Source organism: Fundulus heteroclitus, chromosome 7, assembly GCF_011125445.2.
Source record: "Fundulus heteroclitus isolate FHET01 chromosome 7, MU-UCD_Fhet_4.1, whole genome shotgun sequence".
Taxonomy (NCBI): Eukaryota; Metazoa; Chordata; class Actinopteri; order Cyprinodontiformes; family Fundulidae; genus Fundulus; species Fundulus heteroclitus.
Window position 1 is genome coordinate 21,066,349 of NC_046367.1, and position 18,794 is coordinate 21,085,142.

Genomic DNA, 18,794 nt, shown 5'->3' on the forward strand with positions numbered 1-18,794 from the left:
AAATACATCGGTGAGCCGGCGTCCCAAGTTATTCTGAAGGATATACGGGGTATAATGAGGCATGTGTGTAATTACTGTGGTCTGCTGTGATTCAGTGAACTGTACCATCATGCAGAAGAGTGGCGCGGGTCTCCACACAGCCAACGCCTGCTACTGGGACACCACTACAGACGGTAGGAGACAGTAAAGCTGCTTCATGTGGCTGTTGGCGTCTAAATTCACTCTCTTGATTGTGTGTCCAAATGCAGTGACATCAGAGCTTGTTTAAAACACCAGATTAAAAACCAATATTCGTGTCGTACGAAGCTAAGTCCGACACATTAAACTAACAGCTTTTTAAATAGACAGGTGTGCCATGAGAATCGAGAAAGAATGCTAAATGTGTTTGTAAGATTGGATCAGTAACGAGTTCTTGGAGATGGGAAACCAGTCATGTTCAGACAAGCTGCTCCTTTTTCTTCTTTTTTTTCTCCTGTTGTTTCATTAAATTCATCTCAAGCTGTATCATTTGTAACAATCTATGGAGAAGGGAGATCATTTCACAGACTGCTCAGTTTGATGGGCCCAGTTCCAGTTGCTAATCTTGGAGCCATCTTAGCTGCCGATTCTGGAAGCCTAGAAATGACGAAACGACTTAAATTAAAACATTTATGGGGCCGTGTTCAGACCTGGCATCAAAATGCGTTTCTAATTCAGGTAAAGTTCAACTCCGCTAAGAGTGAGCTTTCACACGTGTAGCCATGACACAGAGTGGGCGGTAATTGAGAAATAAACGGGGGCATCATGGGTTTTCTGCTACATCTCTGACACGTTCAGTCACTTGATTTATTTAGACGTCATGGTGGTTAAATGTCGCCCCAGCCGCATTTCTGTGGAGCTATTTAGGTTTAAAAATACTCTTCATAAAGCAGTTTGAGAGAAATAAAGGAGAACAAATAATGTTTGAATTTACAGACGCTAAGGGCTTGAATCCCTAAAGCGTCCATCAGCTGCTCTGCACACCTTTGTGAAGAAGCCAAGCACCGCTTAATTAAAGGGCACACACTGTTTTTAGAGCTCATATTTTGGCCATATGATTGACGGGGGATATTTTCCCACGTCTTGGCCTACAACCCGCTCCACAAACCTCCATTATTATCGTTGTCCCAGTATGTCGTCATCCTGTTTTGTAATGCAGTTTTATTTATTTATTTTTTTTAAAGTTGTGATTCATATTTTTTCACCGAAGAGATTCGAAGCAGTTTACGAAAACACAGGTAGCGGTTTAATCCGTCTGCTTCACCCAGCTGCAGTGTGAGATTTAGAAAGCAGCGTTTACAGAGTGCATATTTTATAAGCAGGTAATAACTGTGCTGCTCAAAAGCTCAGGAGTTTTCCTCATGAAATGAAAATGCACCTGGGAAACACAGTTTGCAAACTTCAAGTATAAAGATCGTTTTTACGCACAGGTCTCTGTCCCTGACTTTATAAAGGAACCCTTCTTTCCACGGTGGAGCCTAAACATGCGGACCCCCTTGTTTTTGTTTTGCCAGGTTTTCATCTGAGGGAAAGGACTCCATGATAAATCATTTTCACGCTCTTGGCACCGCAGCTAAAGAAGCGGCAATGACCTGATTGTAGATGACGCGTGTAAATGTATGTTTTGTCGTCGTGCTTTTGATTCCTTTTCAGCAGTAGGTGTTCTTTGTTAGGAGTCTATCTTCAGATTTAGGTCTGGACTTTGGACATTTCAAATCTTTAAATCTCTTCCAGTGATGCCATTCTTTTGTTAAATTGGGACGTAACCTTGGGCTCATTTTTTTGCCCCTTCATCTTCAGCTGTTCTGTAGACACCTGCAGGGTTTGGGACCAGAACCGACTGGCAGTCAGAACAGTTGGTCCACCAGAATGAAACGACCCCAGATCACGATGCGGCCTTTCCCTTGTTTCGCTGTGGAGATGCTCAGACCTGTTGGACTCATGGACCAGTGGTTCCTGTTTGCTTTCATTGGACCGTAAAACATCCTCTTGCAAGGATTTGGGAGAGTTTAGCCTTAATGTTGTCTTTGGAAGAAAAGGCTTTTGTCTTGAAGCTCATACTTCTTTTACCAGACGGGTAAAGAACATTGGAGCGTGTATCATCACACGTGCAGCACCACCAGACGTCCTGCAGCGCTTTCAGTGTAACCGTCCTGCTTTTGGCAGCCCCCCTCCCCATTTTCTGACTGATGCGTTTCAACGATGAGATGGTTTTGATCCTCTGCAGCCTCTCCCTGCAAACCGTGGCTTCAGCTAAAGTCTCTGAATGAGCAAATGTCAGGAACGGCCTACCAGGAGAGCTGAACTTTATTTCAGGTTAATTAGATTCACCGTGACTGACGGGTGTGAACTTAAGACAAAATGCTAAAGCTGCCATTTCCACAGGGGTTCGTATTCCTTTAAGATCCGCCGTACATACGTTTAATATAAGCAGCAGGTATTCTTCAGATAGCTTACAGATAAACCGAACAGCTAGTTTTGAGCATTTCTGAGCCACCTTCATCCGACTGGTTTACTGAACCAATAATACTTAAAGTATGTATTTTGAATAGATTTAAAAAGGTTTAAGTTATTTTATAGATGAAATGTGATCAGTTCTATTAAGCAGCTGGTTCCGTGCGTTTTCAGGGAGCTGCACGGTGCGATGGGAGAACCGCACCATGTACTGTGTGGTCAGTGTGTTCGCTGTGGGCATGTGACAGCGACGCCGAGCTGCAGCCGCTCTCCCCCAGAGCGCCGTCAGCTCTGAAGCCGCGCTCCAAGCGACACCAGATCCTGCGACGAAGTCCTCCCAGGACACGATTTCTCCCCTCAGACAGTTCTGCATATGCACACTGGTGTCTGTATGGATGAAGGATATTTTCCAGAAGCCAGGCTGGTAGAAGCCGTCAGAAGCCCTAACCGGCAGCCTGCAACACTATTAAGGCCCAATCCTGTTTGCAATGGTTGTACTTTATTGTTATTTATACTTAGCAAATGCTATATTTCCACATCATAAGACTTCCTACAACATTCAGCTCAAAGCTTGGACCATATTTCCTGATTTAGCACAATGCAGAGAAGTGTGTAGGACATGTCTTGTTGTTGTAAAAGTTAATTTACTTCCAAAATGTGTTTTCTATTAGTGTATATCGACATTTTAATAACTTGTTCTGTAAACATAGTTCAGGTCTTGTCTCATTTTATGGGTTAAATTCCTTGAATGCAGCTACAAAACTGTTTATGTTCAATAAACAAACTTAATATGTATTTAATTAGTTTGTGTCTCTCTCTTTTTTAAATCTTTGTATTAAAAAAATACTTTGTGTGGTTGGCCACTAGATGTCACCAGAACACAACATGAAGACAAACAGGGATGCATGTTTCACATATAAATATAGATTTATTTTGAACTAGGCATTTACCTTTTTAACACTAATTTCTAGTGTGTCAGAACGTTTTTATGGTTTTGCTTAAATTGCTGCGAATGTTTACAAACAGAAGCATTCTGGCGTTTCCTCTGCGGATACGATGCAAAAGAAGAGTTGGTGCAAAAACGAGCACGCCGACATTCTTTCTGAGACGTAATTTTACATTTAAGACCGAAAACTTGATATATGCGGTGATTTAGTTCATTTAAGTCCATTTTGTACTCTAAATGTTCCAAGTGATGAGACAAAGATAGCATTTCACGTCACCATGGCTGCTGCTTGACTGTTGAGCGAAACACACAAACCTTTTCTTTTGTAAACGTGCAAAAATACCCATTAGGCTTCCGGGGAAATGCTTGTGCTTTAAAGTAGCGTGTGGAGCGGCTCTTTATTGTGTGAAACAAACAACTCGTCATCAAGCTGCGGGGCACGTCACAGAAGCAGCGCGGGAGAACCACAAAGCTCTCATCGGAAGAGTATACTCAAGCTGATCGCTTGTAGCCATAAAACTGGCGAGGACAGGTACTTAATAGCTGTTGCACCTCATCTGAGGTCGGGGACATCTGCATGCATCCATGCCAAAAAACGCACACCAAGACGACCAGGTTAAAAGCGTGGGCTCTAGGTGATCCTTATACAGCGTGTTTATAAAGCCTGTGGGAGGAAGGATGATGGCTGAGAATATGGGCGATCATCATCTCTGTGGGCAGGCAGAATTAACTTATATGTTCTTATTTAAAAGCAGAGACTGATGCTGAGATCAGAGGACTGTAAAAAAGCAACAGAGGGACACGTGTGGCGCTTTAAGAAGTCTGCTGTGATTGCTTTAGACGTTGCAGGACACGATGTGGCCAACATCCCCGTTGACTCCACCCCTGGTGCTGTTTTCCCCAGTGGTCACGTCGTAGGTGGTGTCGTTGAGCATGTCGTACGTGGTGTCGTTCGGCGCGTCGTCCGCGCTGTCGCTCGTCGTGTCGTGGACTCGGTCGTCGGACGGCTGGCGGCGGGCGGACGGCTCCGGCGCCGCGCTCCCCATCGGCTGGTTGAGGGGGGAAGCGGAAGTGCACAAGAAGCAGAGGAAGGAGGAGCAATCCCAAAGGCCCTGCGTCATGCTGGAGGAGAAGAGCCTCCGGCACGGATGGCAGAACTGGTAGAAGACCAGCATGAAGAAGATGCCGATGGCGTAGGCCAGCAGCAGCTGCAGCACCAGCAGCGGCGCGAAGATGAACTCGTAGAAGTCCGTCTTGTAGATGTACCACAGCAGGAGCAGCGTGGCGTTCTCCGCGAAGCGCACCATGTAGTACACGGCCATGCGGTACCAGTTCTGGGACTTGTTGATCAGGTCCGGGTCGTTGAGCTTCACTTGCACGGCCGACCAGCAGAACATGTTGATGCCGGCGTAGAGGAAGGTCAGCAGGCACAGCACGATGGTGGTCCCCACCCTGGTGAGGGTCTTCTCTATGTTCTCGGGGAACGGCGAGTGACTCTGCCAGAACAGGATCCACGGGTAGAAGAAGAAAACCAGGAAGTTCAAGAACACCACGGGCAGGACCCAGAGCTGCAGCACCGAGCTGAACAGGACCAGGACCACCACGCGCGTGGCGATCTCGAAGCCTCGCCACAGGAAGATGCAGAGGTAAGCCATGGGTTGGATGTCCACCTCGTAGTCGTCGTATTTGATCTTAATGGCCAGGATGTTGCAGCGCAGTGCTCCGTACACAATGGACAGAAGGGAGATCACCATCAGAGTGCCTAACGGAGAGAAGAACGCAGAAATATACGGAGAACATTAAAGGGGAGGTTCACTTTTTTTATTTTTCTAACTGGACTTCAGGTCCTTTTCCTCACGTTTTTTTAATCATACCAGCACTAACAAGCTGGGCCCTTACAGCGGCCGGCAAATGTATTTACACCCATTGTGACATTTTGTCACATTACAACCACAAACTTAAATGTGTTATAGTGATTTTAAGTGAGAGACTGACACGAAGTAATAAAATGACACCTTGATTAGAGATACAGTTCAAGTTATTCCCATCAGAAGTAAGTTAATTAGCAAATAGAGTCCCCTTGTGTGTCCTTTAATCCCAGTATTAATCCATCTGTTCTGTGAAGGACTCAGACGCTTGTGAACAAGCGGCCTCATGAAGACCGAGAAACACAGCTGACAGGTCGGGGAAAAAACGGAGAAGTTTAAAGCAGGGTTAGGCTGTAAAACAATGGTACAAGCATTGAAGATCGCACAGAGCTTGGTACGATACATCATCCAGAGAGACCGTCGACGGTGGCCGAGACCTCCAGCACAGTATTTTTTGGTCAGATGAGTCTATCGCTGAATTATTTGGACATCAGAACAGAGGACATGTGTGGCATCAAGCAACCAGCAGTCCAGAAAAAGAAGCTGAAAATAAATAAAGGTGGACCTATGATGGTTTGGTGATGCTCCGCTGCAGCAGGGCCCGTCCAGCTTGACATCAAACAATCCACTACGAGTTCTGCCATGTGTCGGAGAGTGTTTGAGTAAAATATAAGAGTCTGTAAAAACAGTCAAGCTGAAGCATGGCTGGAGCCTGCAGCATCACAGTCACCCAAAACATTGCAGTAAATCCGCCAAGAACTGCAACCCGCTCCAGAAACCTCCATTATTATTGTCATCTGAGCCAACGCCCAGATGACCTGATTAGGATGCTTTGTGACTTGAAATGGACTGAATACACAATAAATAAACCCCTCAAACGTCCCAGAGCTGAAAGGAAGGAGGGCGTCAAACTTTCCTCAGAGGCCTGGCAGACGGCTACAAGAAGCCCCTCGCTGAAGTTATTGGAACTAAAGGGGGGAAACATTAGCTATCAGACGGTAGGGTGTCCTAACTTTGTCCTCTGCTGGAAAAACTCATTTTAGTTTGATGAGTAAAACAAGGTAAATTTTTACTGTGCAGTTAAATCACTTCCTCTTCCGGAGATAGATAAAAAAAATAAAAGGTGTGTATCACTTTCTTTTTCTCCCTGATAAATAAACATTCCTTACATGTCAGTTATTGTAACTATAAAATGATTTCTGATGATTTTATGCCTATACACCTTATTTCCTCTGAATGTGTTTTGGATCCGCATTTAGACCAGCCTGCTCTTATTAAACATGACAGATTCTGATCCCAGATCAAACCAAAAATACGCTGACTGAAGTCCCAGCCACATTTCCCTTTAATTAGACGTTGTTGGCCGGCTTACCAGGTACGAGATGTTGCCAACGACAGCCCTTAGAACCCTGTAGAACATCTGTAGAGCAACCTGAAAATGTGCGGCAGCGTTTCCACATTAAATAAATAAATAAATAACAATTTATTCAGAAGGTAAGAGGAGCTTCCAAAGAAAATTAAAAATCATTGAGAGTCTCATTAATTCCAAACTTTAAGCGGAAGTAACTAATATGCTTCTGCCATTTATGTCTAATAAATAAAAAAAAATGCTAAAACATAATAAAAATAGTTCATGCTTTATATCTTAGGGGAATTAAATTCAGCAAAGAAAAACATTAAAAACAGCAGACATTGATAATCTGAAATGTTACTTTTTTTGAATGAAGGTCAGAGATGTCTGAGAACATGAAATACATTGCTCAAAATAAAATAAAATGAAGGGAACACTTAACACAATGTTTTGGTCCCTTTTAAACGCTGGCGGTGTTTTCAGTCTAGAGGTAGCATGAGACGGAGTCTACAACCCACACAAGTGGCTCAGGTAGTGCAGCTCATCCAGTATGGCACATCAATGCGAGCTGTGGAAAGAAGGTTTGCTGTTTCTGTCAGCGTAGACTCCAGAGCATGGAGGTGCTACCAGGAGACAGGCCAGTACATCAGGATACATGAAGGAGACCGAAGGAGGACAACAACCCTGCAGCAGACATGGTGTGGGGGGGTGCACAGCCCTCCATGTGGTCGCCTGAGGTAATCTGACTGCCATTAGATACAGAGATGAGATCCTCAGAGCCATTGTGAGACGTATGCTGGGGCGGTTGGCCCTGGTTCCTCCTAATGCAAGACAATGCTAGACCTCATGTGGCTGGAGTGTCCCTCAGGAGACCATCCTCCACCTCTTCAGGAGCTGCTCAGGTGTTGTAGGGAGGTCATACAGACACATGGAGGCCACACACGCTGCTGAGCCTCATTTTGACTTGTTTTAAGGACATTACATCAAAGTTCAATCCACGTGTAGTGTGTTTTCCCACTTTAATTTTTGAGTGTGGCTCCAAATCCAGACCTCCATGTTTGATTTCCATTGATCATTTTTATGTGATTTTGTTGTCAGCACATTCATCTGTGCAAAGAACAAAGTATTTATTAAGAATATTTTATTCATTCAGATCTAGGATGTTATTTTAGTGTTCCCTTTATTTTTCAGTAAGTTCAGTATTTACTTTCTGGTCAACGTTTTATTCATTAATGTATTTTTTAAACAGGTTTCAGAGGGTCAAAAACAATTAGTTTTTATTTTCTCAGTCAGTCATTTTGTGACTGAGAAGAGAAGCAATAGTTTTTTTCAAAAGTATCATCTGCATTTAAAACAAGCTTTGAAAAATCCTATAAAAGAACTGAAATACTCTTTGTTTTAGTGTTATTAAGCTTCTTTTTGTTTACTCTGGATTGATTTGTTCGGCCAGCTTTATTGTCAGCAATACTAGCAGTAGGTGAAGGCTGAAAGCGCATGACTCAATGTTGGAAATATAAACATAACTGAAGAGACCTAGTACAATAAAGTCCTACAGTTTGTCTCAATCTGAACACTTTGTAGTTTGAATCCGTGAACCCTTTACCTGAGAGGCATTTAGAGAAGAGCAGCATTTTCATCATCAGTACCAGTGGGGCTGTTACATAACTCCACTTGGACTCAACATCCAGCTCAGCCCACACTGTAGCACACTTGTGACAGACTCACATTAATCCCCCCCACACACACACTTCCACCACCACCACCACCTCCTCCTCCTCCTCCTCCTCACCTCTTCCTACAGACACCCCCCGCTGCAGCACGCAGATGTAGAGCTGCAGGGTGAGCTGGGGAGCCGATCCCAGGAAGGCCTGGATCACAGAGGTGCGGGAGAACGCCGACCGGTGCGTGAACAGTTTCCCCTCGGCCTGCCCCACCTGCCGCTCCACCTCCTCGGACTGACCCTCGCGGGGCATCTGCTTCTTCCTGGTGATGCTGACATAAGGCTCCTCCACTTGGCCCACGCTGCCGTAGATGCAGAACGCCTCCAGACACCTTGAGCAGCGGAGAGCAGAGACAATGAAGATTGATGCACATCATTTTTAAATGTTAATACATTTTGTATAAAAGAATAAATAATTTTGGTTATAATTTATTGTGTGCTAAAATGTGGAAAAAAATGGAGAGCTGCAAATACTTTTCATATGCAATGTAAGCAAGGATGACAAACGACGGTCTATGATGTGAAAACTTCAGTCACTGATCTGAATGCTGACGGTAATGATAATCTGAATGCAAGGATTGGTCTCAGGATTAAATATATTGTGCTTTTCTAATCCAAACATTCACTCTTAAAGATTCATGCACCACTAAACAGCATCAGCATTCGACACCAGGCTGTCTGGTCTCCTCAGGGATGCAGCCTGATTCCAGATGAAGAGAAAGGGGACTATTTGGTTTAATGAAATCCAAATGACTACTAAATAGTTAACAAACCAGCGGGTAATGAAGCTGTAAACACTTTATAAATCTTTAATAGACTGGCCTTGTGGCTGTGTTGTCTCTGAAGTGGATGTTTCAATGAGACAACGACCACCAAACACACCAGTCAGCACGTGCCATCTTAGTTCCCCACCAACAAGATTGATTTTACTGAGCTCTGTCCGATCTCTGGATCTTAATCCGATAGACAACCGGTGGACTCCTGGTTTGGATCACCGTCAACCAGAGCCAGAAGTGGGCTGACTTCATACAACACACAAGTGAAGCAGTTCTGACTAACAGCGGTTATACAACTAAATATTAGTTCAGGGACTCATGGAAGCTAAACCTTCAAGCCTTTTTCAGTTTATTCAGTAAATGCTTGTGAATAAAATACTGACCATTTGTTGATATCCTCTTTTTTCACTTTCTCTCCTTTGAAAACTTAACAGACGCATTACATCTCATTTTCAGCTTACGTGTATACGTTCTCGGACTTCGTTTCAGTTCAGCTTGGTTACAGCATCTCCTGCACACCAACAGTGATAAAAGCATGTCTGCAGCAGCAGGTTACAATTTCTTTTTATTTGTTGTGAAGGAGCTGAAAGCTGCATGATGGTAATGCAGGTAGCTCAGATGCGAGCAAAAGCTGAGCCTTTCTGCGTGCAGTTGACATCTAAAGGGTGAGAAAAGAAGGTATAAGGGATCAATTGTGGACCAATTAGTGATCCTGCATCCATGTAAGACAAGTCTAGCATTATAACTGCTTGTTAATGGTCTATAAAAGGGTCAAAAGCTAAAACAATAACAATTATTTGTTAATCATTTAAACTGTAATGTGGAAATTTGCTTAGTCTCAATACATGTCAAAATTATTTTGTGACAATGTCCCTAAATTAATATCCTAAAGAAGACTCTTTTGCTGAGCGTTTTTTTCTTCATTATTGATTATGCTCTTATGACTTCTGTTTTTATTATATGCATTTGCACACCTTGCTCCAAATTTATAATGTATTTTACTGAGATGGATCACAGAGGTCTTGTTTTAAGGTCAATGCTTCATTTACTGAGTCGAAAATGGTAACACTAGACAGAGCCAGAGCTGAATCAATTAAAAATATATTGTGTTTGGTCAAATAACTAATCAAGTTACTTAATTTTCTATATTAACTGCAACTTTTACTATTGTTTTACGTATGCCGTCGATGTTGATTTGTGTCTCACCACAGCAAACTTAATGAAACGCTACAGTGCTGAGATGCTGCAGACGCTCAATAGCCAGAGGTAATTTTACCACCAGGGTGACTAACATCAGCATTTACTGGTTTTGTCATTATGAAGGTCAAAAGAGCCATCAGTGTCAGCGAGAGTCAGTAATGTTCCAATCCAATACTAAAGACTCTGAAGAGCAGGCCGCTGGCAGGAGAGCCCAGGGTCGGGTGGCGCTGATCCACAGCCAATAAAACAACATGACGGCAAGATTTAAACCAGAGAGGTGCTGAGAGACCAACTGTTTATATGTCCAGAAACACGGGGCAGCCTGCAAATCAGACATTACCGACGGGCCTAAAGTGTTCAAGGCTTCAGCATGTTGGATTAGTGTAGTCATACAAGAGCTCCACACATTTATTTAGAAATTACAGTTTCCCAGAATCAACATTGAAAAGATTTCCTTTATTTCAGTTATTAAATATAAAAATGTAAAGTTCCCTATGACTTTCAGGCAGTTAATTATACAGTAGACAGGTATTGACAATATCAGAAACTGGACTGAAGGAAGGAACACAAAGGGTGCAAGAAAAAAAACAACAAAAGAAAAGGAGAAAGGAAGAGAAAGAAGGAATGAAGCAAACTAAAGGCACAAAAAGGCAAAAGGAAGGAAGGACAACAACAGAAAGGAGAAGGGGCCAATTGAAGTTAAGAGGGATGGATGCAAGCAAAAAGGGAGGACATAAGGAAAGGACAAATAAAAAAGTTGGAGGCAAGGACGCAGGGAAAGAAGGAATGAAAAATGTAGGAAGGAAGAAAGAATGGTAGATGCAGATAATGAGTGACAAGAAATGAAGGAAGCAAGGAGGAAGCAAATGAAGAAAGGAAGGAACGCAGGGACGATGGAAGGATAGAGGGATAAAGTAAAGACAATGGAAGAAGGAAGAAAGGACATTGGAGGAAGGATTGAAGGAATAGGGAATTGAAGACAATTGCAAGGGAGTAAGGAAGGACACAAAAAGGAATGAAGGAAAGCAGGGAAGACTCAAGCAAGAATGGAAGGATACAAGGAAAGAAGGAAGAAAGAAAGGACACAAGGAATAATGTATCAAAGACCAAAATCAGAAAGGAAGGGAGGATAGAAGAAAGTAAGAAAGTACACAAGTGAAAATGGGACAAAGGACACCAGTAAATAGGGAAGGACAGACAAGCAAGGAAAGTAAACAAAGGAAGGAAGGAAGGAAGGAAAATGCCAGAAAAGGAAGGAAGGACGAAAAAGGTAGGAATTGCTGAAGCCAAAGACAAAGAAGGAAAGCTACATTTAAACTAATAGGAAAGGCAATAAAGTCTGGAAAAAAAACCCAGATATTTTCCCCACTCCTTTCTGCTTCCAGGCTTATCCAGACCTTCAGATACTGAAATCAACTTCCAGACCTCCCCAGATTGCACCGGACGCCTAGTTATATATTTAGAAAGGCTTATTATAGGACTTTTAACCTAAATTTCCCCACACAGTCGGCACTCTGGGAAGAGAAAGGAATACAGAAAAGGTTCCAGTGAGTGGAACACATAGATAATGAGACTTATCAAGGTTATAGAAATTCAATAATTTGTCTTTACTACTGTGGAGCAGAGCAGCCTCTCAGACATGCAAATGTCCAGCATTGATGCTGCTGGGATACAGCAGCATAATGATGTAGCCAGCTGTTTTACATCAACGGTGAGCGCTGGTTTAGATAAGAGTAGTGTCGTCTAGGCCTTGAATGTTGCTGCCAAAGTAATATTGCTGATGTGATGTTCATCCACAGCCATCACTAAAAGGTGGAGACACCAGGTTTACAGCAATATAATCTAGCAGAGGGGTGCATACGGTAAGTGTTACAGACAAGCATTTTGGACATTAACTGCATTTTCCAGTGCCACCTGGTATCTGAGAGATTTAAAGTAATTGCTAAAACCCTAAATCCAATCCCCTCCAACAGGTTCCCTAATGCCTGAACACATTTATTAAATGAATTACAACCACCACAGACTATTTTCACCTAGGTAGCGCAACCAGATTCAGGTTCAAGGAAATGGTGATCAACATGTTTCTTCTGACTGGGAGCAATATTGCCGTTTTGGAGTGGCCCAGTAAGACTCTGATAAAGACTCTGTGGATGCAGCTAAAAAAAAAAAATAGTCTGATAGTAAAAAGCCTTTCCAACCTGAAAGACTGGGAACTCATCACCAAAGATAAATTGAAAAAATACGTGACAAAAAGGCTGGCAAATTATAGGAAATATTTAAATATTGCAATTCCAATAAAGATTTTCCCTTGATTATGGAAAACTGCAACTTTTTAGATGCATCCCATCTCCAACGCCCCTGAATCTCATGGTTGAATTCTCTCGTCAGTATTACCTTCTGTCTTGCAGAGCGCTGGTAACGAGTCTTTCTTTATAGTTTTATACGTCGAATCGTGGTCGTTGCAATTTCAATATCTGAAATACTGCAATAGCAAAGGCCTGTTTGAATGCAATATTTGGTACAATGTAACATTTCATATGTTCTGAATTCTTGCTCTGCATAACTATAAAATTTTGCCAGTTGAACGGACTATGTGCCTCAATACCTGAAACAGGATACATCGTCATCGAGATGCTGGTGCTCATGGAGAGTGGTGGAGACATTGCGTAAAGGTAAAGAAAGAAAAGTGTCTGGAAAATAAGGGGTTAATCATAATCGACATACATGGCTTTGTGGTGTTTTTAAGTGTTGATAAAGGTTTGTTGTGTTACCGCATGAGGTCGCAACAGTAGCAAGGCAGGTTCTGCTCAATACCTGACGCTGCGCAGCATCTTCTTTATTATGCCCAAAATTATTCCATACAAGTGGCATACTGCTGCTCCTCTTTGGTACCAAACTTTCATCTGTTTCAGCTTCTGTAGAGCCTGAGGCCTTTTTGTGCAACAGGTTAAGCACAGACGAGTATTGACGTCTCTCCCTCCTTGCTCTTTTGCTGCGCTCGGCTCACTCACAGGTCACCCCAGATCATGTGACCAGTCAAATCGTGGCCTTTGTGGTTAGAAAATCCCATTTTATCCTATCGCGATATTATTGCAAATGCAATTCATTGTTCAGCCCTAATCAATACTGTTATCAAAGATTTCAGCAACAGAATGCAGTTAAATAAATAAATACAAAATGTCCAGGTCTCCCAGTGTAGACACGTCTGAAGCACTAAAAGGTCCTGGTTCGTGGGAAAACGTATATTAGTGGTCAAGAAAAACCCTTTGTGAAAGTTACACTCTGCCACAACAAAGGAAATAAGATTATCTGCCAACGGAATAATATTTTCGCACTTAAAATAGGAACAATTCATCTTCACCATCTTATTTCAAGTGCAGTACATCTAATTATGTTATTTTAAAAGGTCAAATTCTTATTCCATTGGCAAATAATCTTATTTACCTGTTCAGATCAAGGACAAGTACAATAATTTCAAGAAAACTTTACTGAAAATTTTACTGAACTGTCACTTGTTTAATATATTTGTACTAAAAGGGTGTATTGTTACACCTCCTAAAAGATGTGCATGAAGACACCAGTCTGACAGATAATCTAATGACGTAATCTGAATCTATAAAGAGGGAGGGGGGGGGCAGGGTGGAGGTGCTATGGTCAGGATCACGACTTCAGCTGACTGTCCTCACAATGGCACAGTCACTTTGCTATAAATATTACGGTGCAGCTTCAATTATCAGTTTGTGAAAGTGATCTTCTGATGCGACTTTATGGACCTCTACTAACTTTCCTAACTAACTTCATTTAAATGTGAACTTTGTGCTCCAGAAGGCTTAAAAACAGATTAACTTTGCAGGAAAACAGAAAAAATAAAAAAAACAGAGTGTGAACCTTGAACTGAAATGATTCTGCTCCGCTGCTCTATCATGATGAACTGAAAGACTGGAGTTCACTTTTGCATAAAGTAGCTAAAATAATGAGGATTTGTGAGGAAAAATAAGCTAGTTAGAAAAGATTCACAAAAGAGAAAAAGGGCGTTTTGTTAGTTCAGCCCAACAGCCGTCGGTGTCGCAGCTGCAGTGACGGAAAATGATAAGGATTATTTCAGCGTTGTGTGCGGATAAGACAAGGAAAGGCTGCTTGGCTGTCTGCAGCAGAGGCAGACATTCCCCTGTCTGTGTCGTCAGTGATAAGCAGCCTGCAGTGACATTCGCTATTCTTAGAAACCCCGCTTCACCCAGGGAAGATGGAGATGCCTGAAGAGTAATCATTCAGAGAACACTGGAGGAGACACTGCCTGCTACAGGTCAGAACGACTGTGACTGCGGCTGGGAAACCATGTAAGAGTAAAACAGGGAGCCACCGAGTCATAAACAGAACCGCCTCTACTGAGGAACAGTCTCACAGAGACTTTCTTCCCATGCTGAGTCATAAACCCCACATTTTCCTAGGGGATATGGCTCTAATAGCGTCCATTTCCCTGTTACAAGTTATTTTACAGTAATTTAATTTAAGGACTATAACACTCACAGGATTATAACTCAGTTTAAAGATATCTGTACTTTTAGTTACCAAAGAATATTTACAAAGCAATATTTTTTCTAATTCTGTACAGTACTGCAGCAGTTCCTGTTTGAAATGCTTAATATTAGAGCCTGTCTCTTTGTTCAGATTTCATTAACATATTTAATTTGAGTTAAATAATTTAACTATTCCCAATATTACAATGTTTAATGTTTTTTTGTTTTATCAATTCAATTCTCTCTTTTGTCTATGAGTATCAGTGATACTTGTATAAATGGTCAAATAAAAACTTTAAGAAATACAAACACGGATTCTTTATAAAATTATCATTATTATTATTATTAATTTTTTTTTGAAATTCTGAGTCTGGCACTATTTCAGGCTGTTACAGTAACTTACAAAAGAATTCATACACTTACAACTATTAATCCCAATTTTGTCAGATTACATCAAAAACGGTTAGGTTTTTATGAGGATTTCACTCAACATAAAATACGCTATACCTGTGAAGCAGAAGTAACATCATTTGTGGTTTTTAAAATGTTTTTACAAATAAAAATCTCACAAGTGTGGTCGGCATTTGTGTTCAATCTCTATGTTCTAATACCCCTAAATAAAACACAGATTAACCAATTGTCTTCCAAAGTCCCCTGATTAGAACCAGTCTCAGTTTTAATCCGGCTGTCTTGGTTTTTAGAGATTAGTGAACAAACAGCATCAAAGATGCAAAGACGTTTAAACCAGCGGTAGGCTGTGAAACAATATCCCAAGCTTTAGAAATTTTACAATAATCACCTTTATAATGGAAAGAGTTTGGCACAGCTGCAAACTGACTAAGACATGGCAGTGACCCAAAAACTGACATGCTATAGAAATGTAGCATTAATCAGAGAGAGTGGAGTGGAGGTTTGCCTTTCATAGGACAACACTAAGCGTACAGCAAAGACAAAGCTACCCACAATGATTTAGATCAAACTGTATTCATGTGCTAGCACGGCCCAGGTCTTCACCCAGTCTGTCACAACGAAGAATAGACAATCATTTCAGTGCAAACCCCAAACCAATTGCATCTGCAGCAAAAATGTGCAAAATAGGAGCTCACGTGAACTTCACTGTTGTGGGCTGCTTTGAGTTATTCTCCCACATTAAATCCTAACAAAATACATTGAAGATGCATTTTTGTACCATGAGATAAAACGTGGACGGGTCCAAGAGGCAGGAACAACTTTTATAAGCCTTTGTAAACAAAAAGTACACACAACCTCACAAAACATGCTCAAATACAGGTTCCCAAAAAAGATGGCAATTAGTTTTAGTCCTCTTGAGGTGCCTTGAAATTGGGGCCGGCCCACCAACATTAGTTTAAATAATGAACATTTGAAATCTGAACACACCATCAGTAGACAGCCGTGGGGCACAAATACTACGGCCCCAAGTTTGGATCATCCAATGAAAATACTGGAACTGCACACGTTACGTTTACGCTCTTGTTGGATAGTGTGCAGCCATCTAATCTTGGTTATCCTCGCTAGCTACCAAGATGGCAAAGAGTTAATAAAGTAGTAGTGACAGGAGCGCAGGAGCTAGAGAGTTGGCAGGTTGCTGGTTCGATCCCCCACGCTGACCGCCTCAGTCGTCGTGTCCTTGAGCAAGACACTTTGGCCAGTTTGCCTGCTGGCTAACAGCTCACCACCGCCAGGGTGTAAATGTGAGTGTGAATGACTGATTGTGGTGTAAAGCGCTTTAGGGTCGTCGGACTTGTTAAAGCGCTTTACAAGTACCAGCCATTTACCATTTCTGATGTAGGGCAAACATAGCACTTTGCCACCTTAACAAAAATTTTAGATTAAATGTTTAGGACCTCACCCGCTATAGCTGGAAGTCCACCGTATATAGTGAACTTTCACGTCCTCAAGCTGGGAAGGTGAAAACTCACTCTTTAAATACAGAGAGGTTATTAAACAGTTCGCCCGGATAAAAACCTCAACGTGCATCTGTTCTGTTCAAGAATTGAACAATTTCCCTCGAGTCATCACAGAAGAATTAGTTGCTGCTAATAGGAGTTTTTGTGCCCCGCCTCACTTATTATGGCAGAGACGAAGCAGGTCCTTCTGCAAATCACCCACCGAGTCAGGTGCTATTTACAGCCCAAATAGCAGGGTGGCGAGTTGATTTTACGCCGAAGTGGCTCCACTGCTGTTTGCACGTTTGATCACATTGTGGATGTGGGTGTAGGCGCAACGGGGAGGCTTTAAGAGCAGGATTAGTCTCCTGTCCCTGTAAGCAGATGGTCCAGATGGACCAGGCGGGGACAGTCCATGCATGTTAGATGACACAGAGCATGCAGCTTTCTTATAATGGTTCCTTCAACACAATGGAGCTCCCTGCAGCTTCACGGTGCTGGTACGAATCAAACACAACAAAACGGACGGCTTTCATAGACAAACTCGTCTGTCAGATGTCACAGGAAATGTGGAACTCATCGATGGCTTCATTGATCAGATTTTTTTTTTTTTTTTTTTACTTCCGATCTAAATGACACTGGCGTGAATCACCCTGCATCTGCATGAGAGGACAACCAGGCAGGCAGGAGCCTGGAGAAGAGGACGCAAACATGTGCGCAGAGCGTCCTCATCAAATACAAGCTGGAGCAGGTTAGAGATTGTTCACTCACTCACACACACGCACGCACACCACAGCGGGAGACGCGTCCCCGTCTGACACGGCGCACAGCTGGAGGAAACAACTGCATCTGAGGGCGCAAACATGCCAGCGCTGACCTGACAATGGGACCGAGCTGCAGGATGTGCAGCAGCAGGACGAGCGGTCTGTCTCTGCCCAGGTCCCGGTGGATGAAGGTGAGAGTCAGCTGCACCAGCACGGACGGGACGAGCGCGAAGAGGAGAGTGAGTCCCTGCCAGATCTGGTCCCCGGCGGAGCGGTACGTGGTGCTGAGGTACAGCGCTGCCGTGGTCTCGGCCGTGAACAGAGACACAGACACAAAGATGGAACTGGGGAAGCGCATCCTCGCTCACTCCACTCCGCCATCTGGGGGGATGCGACGCGCTGCTTCGCCCCGGGTCCTCGCGTCCATAACGGGAACCACCGAGCCGTGTGGACGGCGTCGAGCCACCATACGGGCACGCCGCCTCAGCAGCTGCTAATCAGCGAACCGGGGGAAGAAAGGTTTCCTCAGCCGAGGGGGCGTTCCGAGGAGAGGCGGCAGGGGGCGCTGCGCCCTGCACGGTGCAACAAGGCAGGCGGGATGCACACACACTGCAGTGATGTAGTCTGTTTTCTTTATCAAGAAAAAAAATCTACTAATTTAGGTTAAGTTTGAAAAGTAAAGATCTTTATTGGATTAATTACTCAGAGAGTGATGCGTCGTTTTGATTATTGTGGGTTACAGCAATGAAAACCCATATTTCAACTTAAAAAAATAGCATATTACAGAGGACCAGTAAAAAAGGAGTTGTATTACAGAAATGCGTACTGAAAGGCATCTGCATGTCAAAGCATGGAGGCATGATCATCCAAAGGGATGCGCCACCTCGAAAACTATCAAAACGGAGAAGCAGCGGCTCTACTCTGAGCTTCCCCAAGATGATGAAGTTTCTCGTCTCTAAGGCTGAGTCCAGCCACCCTCTGGAGGATGCTCGATTTGGCCGCTTGTTTCCAGGATTTCGTTCTTTCGGCCATGATTGTGACCATAGGGGGGAAAGTTAGAACGTAGACAGACCGGTAAATAGAGAGCTTGGATCTCTGGCTCAGCTCTTTCATCACCAAAGCAGACAAGAGCAGCTCCCACATTACTGCAGACGGAGGCCCCGGTCCGTCTGTCCATCTTCCGTTTCATCCCTCCATCTCTAGTGAACAAGACACTAAAGTACTTTAACTCCTCTGCTTGAGGCAGAGACTGACCCGCTACCCAGAGGGAACC

At 43.1% G+C, this 18,794-nt stretch overlaps 2 protein-coding genes across 2 annotated transcripts in view; one reads left to right on the top strand and one right to left on the bottom strand.

The window, feature by feature from the left end:
- The window catches only part of LOC105927580 (dynein, light chain, Tctex-type 3), a 21,789-nt gene extending 18,517 nt beyond the window's left edge, over positions 1-3,272 (top strand). Inside the window, exons 4-5 of the mRNA XM_036139168.1 lie at positions 96-173; positions 2,647-3,272. Coding sequence (XP_035995061.1) covers positions 96-173; positions 2,647-2,717 — 149 coding nt within the window. The 3' untranslated portion in view covers positions 2,718-3,272. The remainder of the gene's footprint in view (positions 1-95; positions 174-2,646) is intronic.
- Positions 3,273-4,211: 939 nt separating this feature from the next.
- Positions 4,212-18,069, bottom strand: xk (X-linked Kx blood group (McLeod syndrome)). Its single transcript, XM_012864410.3, has 3 exons — positions 17,635-18,069; positions 8,427-8,689; positions 4,212-5,180 (listed from the first exon to the last, which is right to left on the bottom strand). Exons 1-3 carry the CDS (start codon positions 17,877-17,879, stop codon positions 4,255-4,257), a joined length of 1,434 nt encoding a protein of 477 aa, XP_012719864.2. The 5' UTR covers positions 17,880-18,069; the 3' UTR covers positions 4,212-4,254.
- Between the last annotated feature and the right edge of the window lie 725 nt (positions 18,070-18,794).

Coding starts and splice junctions, on each gene's coding strand:
- xk (XM_012864410.3), bottom strand. CDS start 17,879: ATGCGCTTCCCCAGTTCCATCTTTGTGTCTGTGTCTCTGTTCACGGCC. Junction 8,690..17,634: donor CAGCTCGGTCCCATTGTCAG/GTCAGCGCTGGC, acceptor CCGCTGCTCAAG/GTGTCTGGAGGCGTTCTGCA. Junction 5,181..8,426: donor GGGGGTGTCTGTAGGAAGAG/GTGAGGAGGAGG, acceptor TCTCTCCGTTAG/GCACTCTGATGGTGATCTCC.